Source organism: Bradysia coprophila (assembly GCF_014529535.1).
Source record: "Bradysia coprophila strain Holo2 chromosome IV unlocalized genomic scaffold, BU_Bcop_v1 contig_81, whole genome shotgun sequence".
Lineage (NCBI taxonomy): Eukaryota > Metazoa > Arthropoda > Insecta > Diptera > Sciaridae > Bradysia > Bradysia coprophila.
This window is the reverse complement of record NW_023503375.1, coordinates 2,527,159-2,542,602: the sequence shown is the minus strand read 5'-3', so window position 1 is coordinate 2,542,602 and position 15,444 is coordinate 2,527,159. Positions and strand designations below refer to the sequence as shown.

The 15,444-nt window shown below is 33.7% G+C and overlaps 2 protein-coding genes across 3 annotated transcripts in view; one reads left to right on the top strand and one right to left on the bottom strand.

Moving 5' to 3' along the window:
* The window catches only part of LOC119072404 (putative uncharacterized protein DDB_G0291608), a 64,284-nt gene that overhangs the window by 30,971 nt on the left and 17,869 nt on the right, over nt 1–15,444 (bottom strand). The window lies entirely within an intron of this gene.
* On the top strand, nt 1,485–2,772 carry LOC119072408 (failed axon connections homolog). Its single transcript, XM_037177625.1, has 5 exons — nt 1,485–1,642; nt 1,931–2,034; nt 2,109–2,201; nt 2,262–2,584; nt 2,646–2,772. Exons 1-5 carry the CDS (start codon nt 1,520–1,522, stop codon nt 2,732–2,734), a joined length of 732 nt encoding a protein of 243 aa, XP_037033520.1. The 5' UTR covers nt 1,485–1,519; the 3' UTR covers nt 2,735–2,772.

Below are 15,444 nucleotides of genomic sequence, written 5' to 3'. Positions count from 1 at the left end.
ATAGAAACACGGACAAACGCGGAAATCAAAGCAATTTTTCATTCCAAATAAAAAGTTTTCAATATTTTAATTCAAAATCACATTTGAAATAAAATTATATTTTGAAAATTGTCTTATAATGCTCCCAAACACACTCTTTTGAATGATATTTTTGGAATTGTACAAAAATTGCATAACAATATTGTATTCATATGTACATTATCAAATAATGAGCTGCGAGTAATGTGTCTGTCTATATTATATTTTCGTACCACATGTGGTGATTGTGATTAGTAATTTTTCATTTCTTAAATATTTGTTTTTTGTACACCTTTTCCGTTTAAAATATCTCTGTGCGATCGTTAAAATGTACCTTCGGGCCATGGACATATAAACGGTAGCTGATTTACATTTGAAAATAATTCTTTGTGAAAATTAAATGAGCTTCGATTTTATGGGATTTTAAGTTACATTTTGATGGAAAACCATAAAACGGAAACTAATTTTATTTAAGTTTTCGGTTTTCTTTTAAACGAGTGGCTTGTCTGAATGATGAAACGTACATGCATTGTTGAATCACCAATAAGCAATTACTATCAACGAATGTGGGCGTTAGTTTTCATGACTTTACAGTTTTGATGTTCTACATGACTAATTAAAGTCGCGATTTTACGCTAGTATTTGCCTTCGGCCTGCAGCATAAACAGCGCTAGATGTGAATTAAACTGTTCACACCGTCCATATACAATAAAGTACCAGAGACGACTTTCAAAACAATTGGCTTTCTTAATATTTTGTGGGAGTTTAATTACATTAAGCTTTCACAGACGGAAAAACATATCATTAGAACAGCTGCCGAATCTATTACTTGATTTGATCCATTTTCGACACACTGAGAAATAAAGTCTTTTACTTCATTTGTTTCTACATACATTTTGCTATGAAAGGCGGCATTAGCAGGAGCTCATCGCTGTTTTTTGTCGTTATTGCCGATAACAGATGGTGTAGCCGGTCGTCAAAGTGAAGTTAAAATCGCCGATATCAGAGATACTACAGTAGAGAGCGCATTCAAACTCTCTGACTGTATAAACCTAACCAATCTGACCTGAAGTTGTGTTTGTATTTCAAGATTGTACTAAGAATCAAAAATCAACGTTACTGGAACCTCTACGTAGATTTAGATTGATGTAACCTGTATAGTAAGTAAACAGTTTAACCGAACGTTTTTTATCAAGTGACATAATCATTAGTCATTGTGTTTTTCGCTATGCGATACCATTGGCGCCGATGTCGTAGGAGTTGTGGGTACTTTGGACTCCCAACGATTTTTTTTGAACTCAGTAACTCGGTATAATCTGACCAATAAAATAGTTAGTTTAATCGAGCCCCTCAGTCTAGAACTATGCTCGACGCCCATGTACGATACGGTTTCAATAAGAGGGGGGCTATCTTGTTATCTGAACAAACATTGACATATTTAAGTTCCTCACCTAAAAATGAACATCATCATCGTTAGTTTGATTTTCATATTCTAGTAAGAATGGCCGTAGAAAAAAGTAAAATAATTCTCCACAGCATTGATCGTGCAAAAGTCTGTCCAAATGCGTCTCCATATGTTTTGAAATTGGAAACGTATTTACGAATGGCAGAAATTCCGTACACAGTAAGTAGTGAGTTTAAGCTTTTGGTATGTTGCAACTCGTTGCGCAGAGAGAAAAACTCGTAAAATTTTGTGCGTAAATCGGAGAAACGCTTTTGTAATTGTATGGATAAGGCGAGAGAGTTGGAAAAACATTTCTGATGCTTGCGCAACAATTGATACTCGCAATAAAATCAAGAAAATTGTAACTTTGACTTATATATCGAAATAGTTATCCAGGGACGTCGAACTTTCCATTTCGCGAACTTTCGAAGTAAATTGTAAATTACAATTTTGAACCGTTTCTTCCAGTTTGATACGAGTAAACCGTTTGGAAGCAAAGGAAAAACTCCATGGATCACGATTGATGGACAAGACATTGCTGATTCGCAACTAATTATTGAATTCTTGAACAAGTAAATGAGTTTTGTAAATGATTTAGTGATGATTTAGTGTCACCTTGAATTAAGTGAATTTTTTGCTACTACAGGAAATTAAAGGTAGATTTGTGGAAAAATGCGACCGCCAAAGAAAAGGCAATATCTCAAGCCATGAGAATCATGTTGGAGGATCACTTTATTCAGTAATTATTTTCAGTATTGGCTCAGTCATTTCGACTATTTTAAATTTTAAATCTTTTCAGTGCCATAGCAGAATGGCGTTGGATCACTGCTCTCGATCAAATCGATCAAATAATGGATATGTCAGGAATAGCATATTGGTTCATTAAAAAAGCTGTATCAAGGCGAGTAAAAACGGCTCTAACAAATCAGGGCATTTTGTTACACACACCCGAGGAACGATTGGGCCTATTAACCGGAGATTTAAAGGCTGTTTCAACATTCCTCGGAGAAAGTTCCTATTTTCTCGGGGAGGAACCAACTGAAATCGATTGTGCCATTTTCGGTGTTATGGCCCAATGTGTGTACTGTGCTCCTGGATCACCGTACGAAAAGATAGTCAGTGGTAAGACTTTAATAAGTAGATGTCGTTGGGTATTTGAACCACAAATTCACGTTTTTTTCAGAACAATTTCCGAACATCAAGAACTACTGCGAAAGGATGAAAAACAAATTTTATCCTGACTGGGACAGTCTATTGAAAAAATCGAATTAAGTTGCAGAATGTTGTTACACGAATAAAATGTGATTTTGCACCCATATGGTTTCTGTTGCGTTAATAATCCTAGTGTCCCAGGTAGACCTTTCATTTACTGAAAGATGTCGTGCAAAGAGGAGCCGAACGTAAAATTGATTCTTGCATATAGATTGTGCTTAGAAGCGGCTATAACAACCACACCTATAACATTTAGTTGATAGACTGCTGTTTAACACTATTATATGAGACAGGTAAACTTGCAAGACCCATGGTTTCCGAAGAATAATTTAGAATCAACCGAAAAGTCTGTGATAAAACTTCTGGAAAACGAGGTGTATGGGAAGCGGAGGGTCAGATTATGTAACATATTTCCTTGCTTAACCTGTCACAGATGGCAAGCATATTAACAGTTTTACCATACAAATTACTACTTCATTTGATCGAAGACTTTCAGAGATTGATTTCAGAAATCTTTTACTTCGTTTGTTTCGAACATACTTTTTGCTATATGAGTCAGAGTTTGTCGTTTATTTTTGCTGCCGTTGTCGATAACAGATGACAGCTGTCTGTAACAGGTTAATCATTTGAAGACTCACACATTAGACGATGCGGTTTTGAAACCGTTGTCTTTGTACTTGCTTGCACTGAGGAAATTTTTCAAAAAATATTCGCACAATTTCCGGTAACCTTTACATAAAATCGCTTTTTTAATTTTCGAATCTTCTACTTCTTTTGATGAAGGTAAGCATTTTCGAAAGATTGATACCGGCTCTTTTACTTTAAAGAGTGTAGACTTACCCTCTAACTGGTATAAAAGGCAGCTAGTTTTAACCTCTAAAAAGATCTAATTATCCTGAGCTCATCGCTTATTCTGTCAAAGTTATCGATAACAGATATTAAAAGTCCCAATAGAAGTCTCCTCTCTCCGCACAAACAAAACATTTAACCATTTTCCAGTCACATTGTAATCGAACGAATGTCTGTAATATACCAAAGATGAAAGCGAAAGTTTGGCCTTTACGGTGTGTATGGAAGAGCTTATAAACGTCCGTAACACACATCTGATATGTGCGCTCAAGTATATATATACATATGTGCATTTATACTGTTCACCGTATAAATGTAATCCATAACATTGAAATACTGGTATAATAATCCACAGCGCGCCTGAGCATGCAAAAATAAAAGGCGCTTGTTGGATTGATTGCATAAAGTCAAAATGGTTAAATTGTAAAATTAGTTAAATATTATTATTTTCGTTGTTAATGGCAGGTAATTAGTGCACAGCATAACAGTTTTTCAGCTTATGGATGTTCAATGGGATTTTTTTTCTCTCTTCAAATTTCAAATTATTTTCAAATTAAAAGTCAAAGATTGGGAATTGATAGGAGAAAATTGAAGTTAATTTTGTAGTTTCAATTATTTTTGTGAGATAAGCGTACAGCGTCGTCTGGATAAACGGAAATTTTAATGTTTTTCAAATATTACGCCATGCTGCAGCTTAATAGAGTAACAGGTTATGTGTGTGTTGTTTATCGATTGTCATGAAAACATTTTCACTGTGTAGATTTAGATATATGTACCGTGCCAGATACCGTGTTGTTTATAGAGATTAATGCCTACGTGTTTACGGCCAATTTTTTTTCTTGTATTTTTACCTCGATTTTTACACTCTATGTAACCAAGTGAAGTTACCAATTCGCCAAGCGCACAAATAAGGAAACTGAACTCACTAATAGGTAGAAAAAAGCAGCGAACACAAATTTTTTTCGCTAATAAAATCGAAAATAATTAGATTTTTGCATTATTTATTAGATTTTTTGTGTGCCTGTGATATTGTTACATATTTACGTTATTTATGCATAAAAATTAAAAAAATATTCTTTGACTAAAAGCCAATATATATTGTTAAAACATCACAACAAATTTATGGCATACATTTCCAGATTTCCAGCCAGAGCATAAATTATATTTGTTTTTATGGAGGAAAAAATTTGTTTACATTTTATTTATTATATTTAAGCGGACATTATAGCATGTAATTTAATAAGAATGATTACAATGGGCGGCTAATAAAAGTCTTTCCTTTATACACTTCTTTCGATGTAAAGTATAATTCGGATATGATTCAAATGGTGTGTTACGTGAAGCGAAATGAACACATGACATAATCTTAAAAAATTTACGTTTTTTTTCACTTTGAATTTTTTTTCTTTTTGATATACACACACTACCCATAACTTTTAATAACAATAAACCGATTGGCCTGAGTAATTTATTCATGTTATGTCTGGTAAATTATCATACGCATTATATATTGCCGAGAGAAGTAATATTTGGAAGAAAAATATAAATCACTTTTGATTTTCTCGATTTTTATGGAAGTGCCTCAATGCGCTGACTAACCGTTTCATTACCGCCGATTATGTAATTTAATCGGAATCGATTGAGTGTGATAGTGGGTAAGGTCATTGTTTTAACCTCTTTTTTTACGCTAATAAAATAACATTTTAATGGGGTTCCGATGCGGTTATGCAAATAAATTGATAGATTTATGATTTGGTGTTGAAAAGTTGAAAAGACAGTCCATTAGACAGATTAGCGAGGAATGACGAGTCTTTAATATTTTTTTCTTTACAATTAGGCGAAAATATGCGGATTTTTTAATGCGATTTTTCGGATTTTAAATTGATAGATCAAAAGACAGTAAAGATGTGCACTTTCGTAATGTACATAAAAGAAAATTTCTCTTGGTTTTGTCTGGGATACTTGGTATTCTTGTAAGAAAAATCAAACCCAACAAAAGCACAACATTTTTGTCAAGTTAGATTTTCTTGTAATGCTTAGTTACTCTTACCAAAAAAGTACTCCGTGTGAGAGACAAAATTTAATTTTTTCTATTTTTCCCTTTGTTTATTTGACAGCTCGCTCTCTCACGTCTCTCTCACGGAGTACTTTTTGTTGAGTGGAGTGGACACTTAAAGAAAAACCGAGTGTCACAGAAGTTGACAGATCAGCGAAGTATGGGGATGGGGATGTTATGTTTGAAAAATTTAACGGAGTTTGCATCTAATCTATTAAATATGTTTGTTTATAGCACTAAACCGAGCACTAGATTCCAAGGCTTTATAAAGTGTGAAATTTCATACACAGAGACACAACCTCGGTTCGGCCAGTAAAATTTCGTGATAACAGTTGATCGGAACAGACCTACTTAGGAAACCTGCGTTGGCTTGTAAAAGTCGAGACTTTAAACTTAATAAATCTATTCATTCGCGATTTGCACGTAATGTAGGTGACACTACTTTCTATGTTCGAAAGATATGAATATCGGACATAAGTATGTTCGATTTATTTCCGCTACGCGTCGCACCCTTCGTTGCGAATCGTCAATTGAGCTTATTTTTTGTATGTACAACATCTCGTATCGAACCGAACCATCATTACGACTTACTGAATTATGTGAAGCGTGAGGTTGAATGAAGTTCATTCAATGAACACTTGTACGATGAACGATATCCTGAAGGCTAATCTCCTAGTCACTAGATTTAGGTATGGTTACATCATTTTTTATAGACAACGACAACAAAAATACGTATCTGTGACTAAGATATGGTCTTATATAGAAAAATGGATGTTAAAACAAATGAAGTAAAAGATTTGGTATCATTCAACGGTTAGATCAAAAGAACTACAAGACTCGACAGTAATATGGACAAGCAAGTCGTCTACATTGAATCTACATTGAATTTTCTTGCGGTCGGTATTCGTTGTATGCGGACCTGATGTAATTATCCCACGAATTTCTATGATTATCCCCACAGTTCCACATACCTAAGACTAATAATTTGCAAATTATTCCCTTGACTGAAAGTCAGGGTCTTATGAAAGAAAATACTCTTAAATGTCCGTAACGCTAAGTTCACTTTGATATTTTGAAAATGTTCTACATTGGCAAAAAACGTTAAATACAGAAAACGTCCGTACACTTGTGGACTCGATAACTCGAGTAATTCTTTACCGATTTGCAAAATTTTGGTTTTTATCGACGGAGAATGAAAATCATGAGGCTAAGTTCGTAGATGGGCAATATTGGGGTAATGAGATGGGAGTAATTCTCAATAGAATTTTATTCCTTGTTACCGCGATAACTTTCCTAATTCTTATCAGATTTTCAAATTTTTTGTGTTATTCGACGAAGATTGAAATTCTTGAGGTTAAGTTTGCAGATGGATAATGTTAGAACAACGAGATGGGAGAAATTCTACACAGACGCTTTTCCTTGTGGACTCGATAACTCGAGTAATTCTTTACCGATTTTCAAAATTTTGGTTTTAATCGACGGAGAATGAAAATCATGAGGTTAAGTTCGTAGATGGGCAATAATGGAGTAATGAGATGGGAGTAATTCTAAATAGAATTTTTTACTTGTTACCGCGATAACTTCCATAATTTTTATCCGATTTTCAAAGATTTTGTCTTAATCGACGAAGATTGAAACTCTTGACTCTTAGTTTGCAGATGGATAATGTTCGAACAACGAGATGGGAGAAATTCTACACAGACGCTTTTTCTTGTTACCGCGCGATAACTTGAGTAATTTTTACCCGATTTTCAAATTTTTTGTTTTAATTGACAGAGAATGATATTGGACAAGTGAGTTTGGAGTAATTGTAAACATAACTTGTTATACCAAGACATTTCTGCAACGGATTTCCAGAAAAATTTCTTATTTGACGAGTAGTGAAATTCTGGATTTCTGGTCTAACAATTTAGAAGTACTTCCCAAAAGAGTTTTTGCTTGCTTGCTTGAGAAACCGATAGCTAGAGTAATTCTCAGAGGCTTCAAAAATCAATTTCGACCAGTATCGTAATTCATGTGGTTAAACTCGAACATTGGAATTTAATTGAACTAGTAATCTGGGATATACGACCATTTTTGCGTGAAATCGTATTCTTAAAAGAATTTTTTTTCGTTCCTAAAATGTTTGAACGAGTGTGAACTTTGCGGCCAGGGCGAAGCGAGGGCCGTAATTCACACGAGTTTTATTTTTTCAAGAGATAGGCAAGAAATACGTCACCTTTTCAGCGCTTTTAGTAGACTATATAGGAGACTCATATTAGGAGTAAGACATCGCTCGCTGGACCTCAACTCATAGCTCTTTTTGAGAAAATTTGAGTAAAATGACTGCTGTTTCCTAAATAAAAGAGACATCACCTTTTCATGTGACTTTAATTTTGTGATCTGAAAAACACCGCCTCATTTAAAAATGGTTAGAAAACTAAGCCTGGAATTATAGAAAAAAAATAGCCAGTCAAGGGGCCTGACCCACCCAAGAGGTGGGGCCTAGTGTCTATGCAAATTCATTAAACACTTGCATGTTAATGATCGCTATACTTTACTTTTACCAGCGAAATTAATTAATTAATTAAATTGAAAATATTGCGATTACGTTTAATTCCCTTAAAAATACGTTCGACTGTGCTCAATACCATGAATGAAAAGTGATAAATATTGTAAAATGTGATGACTTAACCGCTCAAGAAATTTATAATCCAATTGCAGTGGCATGGAATGTGAATTATAAATCGAAATGAATTTTATTTCAGAAATGATTTTTGTTTTGTTTTGCATTTATTTTCCTTCTCTTCTGATTTAAACTGCATTTCATTAAATCTTATTAAAATATCACTTAAAACGTGGTGTGTGGTGTTGTGTTGGCCTCTGAGTTGAATCGTGTTGCAAAATTAAATTTTTCTCTCAATATATTGTTAATAAGTTGTGGATCAGCTTAAAATGTTACTTTTTTTATGATTATTATTCTATGTCTTCATCTTACACATAATCTCCATCCCATCTATAAGTAATGTGTATGGAATGTCGGTTAATAATTTTCGTTTTGAATGCATACCCATTCAACACAGATTACTTGTACGATATTAATTTGTGGAATTTATTTTTCAATTACAATTTGTAGTTACTTTGTGTGTTAAATGCGCCGTTTATGATGTGTAATAGCATTTTGCAAAATTTGCGGCAATGGTGACACAAAATCGAAATGAATTTATGAACTCAGAAACGATGTGCGCAATGGATGAGATAATATTGTGGAGAGATGAAGATGTCACAATGAAATCAAAAAAAAAAATTGAACATCGTCTCCAACACCGCTTTCTAATGTAACACGAAAGTGTCAATACTGCGCGGTCATTTTATTATATTGAACTTGATGATGAGTTGAACGTTTGTAACTGAAATTTGCTTAACTCATTCATTCGGTTATAGAGCGTCATAATCGATAAAAAAAAGAAGAAAAAAAAATTAGTGACCGCAATTCGATCCGACGATGAAATTTAATATGCACAACGAAATTTGATGTATAAAAATTCCTCTACTTGTTATGCAGGAAGTTCGTTGGGCCATTTACGAAATTGTGTGTTTTTTTTCTGCACAATGTCGTCTGCACAATGTTTGTAAGAGCAACGAAACCCAATTTTTTTTTATCATGAGCACACAATGTGTGTGCAGCCTGAGTATGCATAAGTAAACCGTTTTACACTAAAATATGCAAATTAGCCGAGATTCATTACGTAATATTGTAATACGTTTTGTTGTGCATAGCTATACGTACGTACACATATAGGAGCATTAAATATGCCAGGCTTAAAAGATTTTAATTGTTTTTGTGTTTTATATTTATTGCAAGGAGATAAATTCGAAAGATTTTCAATATTTCGTTCTGACTGTTGTTGTTGGTCGTTTTTTTTTTAATTAAAAACAATCAAATTGAACGAACAATATTAGCTAAGGCTTCCAAGGTCATAATTGTGGTTCGGTCGAGCATATATGTGGTTTACCATTGTATGCTAAGTACTTAATAGATTAGTCGGTACTAAACATTAACGACTGTTTGTGTATTTAGCTTAAATCAATTTTGCTGTTGAAGAGATAGCGCAGTTGAAAGTCAATTTGAACAAACATTCAAATTTTGCATTGTTGATTTTCAACTCAGTTCAGTTGGTATGGTTGGTATATAATGGACGTATAGACGGTATAGACGTAGATATAATGAAAAACAGAGAATTAGTTCCAAAGGCATAGTTGGAGAAGAGTTTTTTTTTTCCACTAGGCTTTGTTCGACAAACATTTTTTTCTTGTTCGGAATTTTTTAGCCTATGTTTATTTAGTCTAGTACTGACTTTCACGAGGGGAAAAGAAATCCAAAACGAACGTGGCCTGATTATTTGATTTTGTTTAAAAACGAGGACAATTATTTCTTCCACGTCGTTAGATATCCCTCAGAGATTTTTCAAATAAAAACAAATTTTCGGAAACCGTTTGAATTTAGAATGGGTGCTAATTATGAGTTCAGGTTTCACTGATAAACAGATCATTTATCTGTTCAATAGATTAGACCGGATTACTTGTGCTCGATTTTGAACAATCGTTAATATTATATGCAAATCTGTTACACCTTATGTTTAACAAATTACCTGGTGTTCTGTACAAAATCTTTTACTTCATTTGTTGGACCATACATTTTGCTAAATTAACCGAACACTAACCAACGCTAATCTTTTATTTTGTAAGCATTGTCGGCAACAGATGAAATGGGAAAATTGGGAAAATATCTAAAATGCCTTATAAATTAGGAAATTTAAAGCCTTGAGAATGAGAAGAGTATATTGATAGAGAAAATTTATAGATTTAGATGGTACTAACAATGAATTAGATACGGCTGAAAGAAAACCAGTCGTTGCTAGATGTTCACAACGAAATATTTTTTTGCAATAGAATTCCTTACCCATCGATTGGTTTATTGCTTAAAAGTGCTCAATAATCTATTGTTAGTTTAATACTGAAAAGGAATATTCATCGATAGAGATCTCTTTGCTCATCTTAAAAACAATAAAATGTCATCATGACTCATCATGACAATATTTTGCACTAATTGAAACTGGGGAATAAATTTAGATGTTTTCAGCGAACATTGCAAGCAAATATCTGTGAGACATCTTTCATAACCGAAGTAAAGTGATTGTGACATTGCGCGATCTGTGCATAGCGTAAAAAGTTACAATCAATGAATCACAATTATTCATGTAGGTCTGTTCGTCGAAATAAAATATTAATCGAACATTTCCCAGAAGGCATCATGAAAGATCGTGAAGATGAATCCGATGCAAAATCGGAGAAAAATTGATTTCGATGCGAAGAGGTTTTTTTTCTTCTCTTCATTGCACAAATGTTGCGTTCGTATGAACGGATAAAGCATGTTATTAAATTTGATTAAATACGTTTAATGAAGGTGAAACCAATCATTACATTTCAGCTTTATGCATGTATGTCAAATAATAGACATCTTAATTCCATTTACGAAGTTTCGATGCAATGAACAATGGAAGAAGTTTTTGTTCCGAACACTGAAAGGCAGTCGAAATTGGATATTATAATGGACGGACCTTGTCAAACATAAAATTAATGATTTACGCTCGTATACGGTATGCTTTCGTAGCAAATTTGTGCGGTAAAATATTACTTACCAGACAGCATTACGTGTCCTACTTTGCTTAATTTCTTAAAATTGAGCCTGTCAGAGAAATGATAACAGATGGTGCTGTGTCGTTGAGGCGGCAGCAACGCCCTCTGTTATCATTTATATGAAGCCTGAACATTATTTTATTCTAAACATTTTTTAGAAACAAAAGCTACTGACAATATACGAGACATCATTAGGTAAAAATTTAAATTGTTTTACGTTTACAATTGATGTGATTTAGTTCGGATTACGGACATTTCAACGAATCCGAACCCAAAATTTATTTAGTTTTAGGTTGACCTAAATCCAGGGACTATTTTAGGGAAAACGTTTTCCCGATTTTCCTCATTTTCCCTAATTTTCCTGATTTTCCCAATTTTTCCTTATTTTCCTGAATTTTTCCGATTTTCCTTATTTTTCCCGATTTTACGTTAATTCTAAATTACACTTCAAAACTCTCTTCCAGATTTAATGGGTAAATAAAATAAATGGTTTGATAGTGGTGGACGATTTCCTGAAAGTATTTGTTGTCATCTCAAAGTGGATTGAAACCATCGAGTCCTTTTTTCTCTCCAATGAAGAAAATACCTTGTAGTGAATAGCGAACTAGACCTCAATCTCGATATTTCACGTTATCTAAATACTAATGTAAGTCTCTTAGACTTCTTCAATTAATAATAAATAAAATTCTATCTGAAATCACATAATGAGTACTGATGAAACGATTTTGTTAGTAAAGAAAGACCAAGAACCTCGGTGCTTGATAAGCCGCGAAAATTAAACGTATGTCTGAGGTGCTCTGTCGCAAGGAGTACTGGGGAAAAGTCATTTTTTATATGAACTTTTTGTACAGTAGTGCGACCAAAGTAGTGCGTAAATGGATGTTCATATATGACGTTTGGAAAAATGAAGATCTCATTCCTGTACATAAAATCTTGTTGCTAACTTGTGCCTAAACTGGACTCGGCTTCGCCTCGGATTGACAATTTTTACATCTATTGCTATATTGCGCAAAATTTCCATTTAGGAAAATATCGATTGTTAAAATGAAGCGGAAATATAGAACCGCAACTTTTGGCTTTTTATATTCGGCTGTCCGTTCCGTTGTACCCGGGTGGTATACCTGTCATACCACTGGTGATCCTGCTGGATCCTGGTGGGATCCTGCAGGATCTTGCTCAATTAGGCTGGATCCCATGCGTAGAAAAAAGTGAAGCACAGTTTTCAAAGGGTTAAACTAATTTTCCGAAAAAAATCGTTGCATTTTTGAGGCATAAAGTAGAACAATTTTTTAGTTTAAAAAAATGACCAACTAAACACAATTTCATTAAATCGCAATTTTGTCCATAATCACCGTGCAAGGTGAACTCACTCGAAATTCATTTAACTAGATACTCCAGAATCATAAGCTAAACGTTCCAGTCAACCGCTACCTCTACATGACAAATGATAACTAATCAAAATCTAATAACTCGGTCAGGATTATTATCTCCATCACTTAGCAACCAGCAACCTTTAGCAATCAGGGATTTAAATACTTCGTTCGGAATCGGATAAAATTCGTCTAGACCGAGAGGAAATCATTGTAAGAAGTTGCAAAAGAGTTGCACACGTTAAGAAGAGTTGCAAAAGAGTTACAATTTTTAGTGATTTAATAATCCGTCTAGATTTAATGTCTAAATCTTTATAGCATTAAACAAAAGAGGTCAATTTTATGTTTTTTACCATTTTTTGGTCAGGATATCTGTAGTGTCTGTAATAATTGAGTTTTCAATCTGCAAACCAATCGGAAAACTGACGTATTTATTGTAATTAAACTTGTTCAGATCTCTGTCATTTATTCTCAAGACCCTATTAACGACTGCCACTTCCGTTTTTATTGAAAGAGCCTTCCAGCTCCGATAACATCTTGAATTTACATTTTCGAAAACGACTATATCAACTGACATGAAAGTTATTCTTAAATATTAATGATTAACTACTATCTCAAGTCTCAGTGACAAATTAATTATGTCAAGGATGTTAATCATTTTAAAGATCACCCCTACTGTCCCGTAGTAAGCCAGCTCCAAATTCCATTTCGTATTCTAAATATGACGAATATTAAAAACATCAGCGCAGAATATAATTCAAACCAAATAAATTTTTTCGCTCTAGCTAGTTAATCCTTCACAATGAGATTATGAAATTTTGGTAAATGTTTCGAAATTGCAAACTTCTCGTTGTTCCTCAAATAAAATAATCTAGATTGACTGATGACTTTATAGAACACCCAAATATCTACAATTAGTATAAAAACCCCGACAAGTGTGGCGGCTGAGAACTGTGAAATGCAGAACAAACGAATATTGAATTCAAAATGCCTAGGTTTACGCAATAAAAAAATTATTTTTTTATTTTCTCTTTAGTTTTCCCTATTTCCCTTATAATTTTCCTCAATTTTCCCGATTTTCCCTAATTTTCCCTATTTTTCCTAATTTTCCCTATTTTCCTTAATTTTCCCGATTTTCTCTAAAATTTTCCCTAAAATAGTCCCTGCCTAAATCTGATGACCTGAATCGACTAGCTCAGAAGTGAAAGATTTCGCGTTGATTTTGGATAGAAAAAATCAGGTTTCCAGATATCCTTATTTCACTTTGGACCCGACATGTTTTCAGCTTTATAAACCGAACTACCTAAAAAATCCTTGAATTTTTCGACTTTAAACATGGCACTGAACCAAGCTCGAGAACAGAATTAACTTTTCATGGTTCAGTGCTATGCTCTGAAGCAATGTTCAATTACGGATGATTTGATTAGGTTTTAAATTCTCACGTCTTCAAACAATTCGCAAACCGTATCGCCCGTCGTGCACACCGTTGAGTCTTTAAAGGCACATTATCTCGTGCACTTTTCATTTTAAAATTTATAGCCAAGAACAACTTTGTAGCATTTAATTGAAAACTATTAATTAAAAGCGTAAATACGAAATGAACATTAAAAGAAGCATGTAACATGAATTTTCACTTTATTGATATACATAAAATTCAAATGATACGTTCGATCATGATACGTGATACGTACCAGTACAGTTTATAATACTGCAAATTTTTACATAATCAATTTTCAGAAAAACGCATCTTAATTAGTCCATTGGTTGCGTGCATATATATAACACTGTACATGTATGCAAATCTGTAAGAGCGAGGTAACCACATGATGTATTATAAATCAATCAGCTGTTACAACTTGTACGATACATCGTAATTTATCGACTTCAGACAGCCAGTGTATATTATTTTAGCGGTGTTACACCTCAGTGGAATATCGAAGGAATAATGTAATAATAGATCTGCACATGAAACACTTAAAGATACGAATCGTTCTTTATCGAATTGAAAGTGGTAATTTCACTGCCACAAATCATTATTACTAGCAAAAAGTGTGTTTGCCTTATTACAAAGTCACTGAAAAACTATCACAGCGAAAACTATTCCATTGATCGTTGAGTATGACAACATTATAAAGCCGATTATTACAAAGAAACTTTTTTTTCTTTCTTGAAATTCAATCAATAAATTCTTGAATAGATGAGATTAACAGATTCAACACCTGTAAATATAGGCATTATTACCAATAGGCCTGTAGGTGCACAATTTTTTTCTGTCTCGATCATATAGCTAGAAGGAAGAATTTAATTGAGGGCAACGATTTTAAAGTGATTGAGGTTTAGCACTTTCGTATTAAATAATTATTGCTAAGAAAATTGTTATGCAACGTGATGTGGTATTTTACTACAATAGACGATGCGCTGAAGACTTTTTCTTTTGATTTTGTGTACAATAGTAGATATGGTGTAAAATGGATACGATGATGACTTGTGTTACCACTGCTTTGGAAAAGGACAAATTTTAACAGCATGAACTAATGTCCTATGTGTCTCCCTAGGAAAATGCTGCGTTGAGTATTTATTTTATTCCAACCTCCTGGCAAACTGCAATGGATTACAAATCGACAACGAATGAATACATGTCAAATAGCAACCAATATTGTGATGCAAATTGTACGAAGCCAAGCCTGCCAAATGACCTCTTGGTCTTCAAACTCCGTTGACTAAAAAACACTTATTGAGACATTGACGTCGATATTTAGCTTTGGAACTACTTATTGTAACTGCTCGACCCAAAATCTTGCAACAGCTGTGACCTT

What these genes read in the sequence shown, in the direction of transcription:
- LOC119072408 (XM_037177625.1), top strand. Translation starts at nt 1,520, where the DNA reads ATGGCCGTAGAAAAAAGTAAAATAATTCTCCACAGCATTGATCGTGCA. An exon ending in TTGGAGGATCACTTTATTCA is followed by an intron (nt 2,202 to 2,261) that starts GTAATTATTTTC and finishes AAATCTTTTCAG; the next exon opens with TGCCATAGCAGAATGGCGTT. An exon ending in GTACGAAAAGATAGTCAGTG is followed by an intron (nt 2,585 to 2,645) that starts GTAAGACTTTAA and finishes CGTTTTTTTCAG; the next exon opens with AACAATTTCCGAACATCAAG.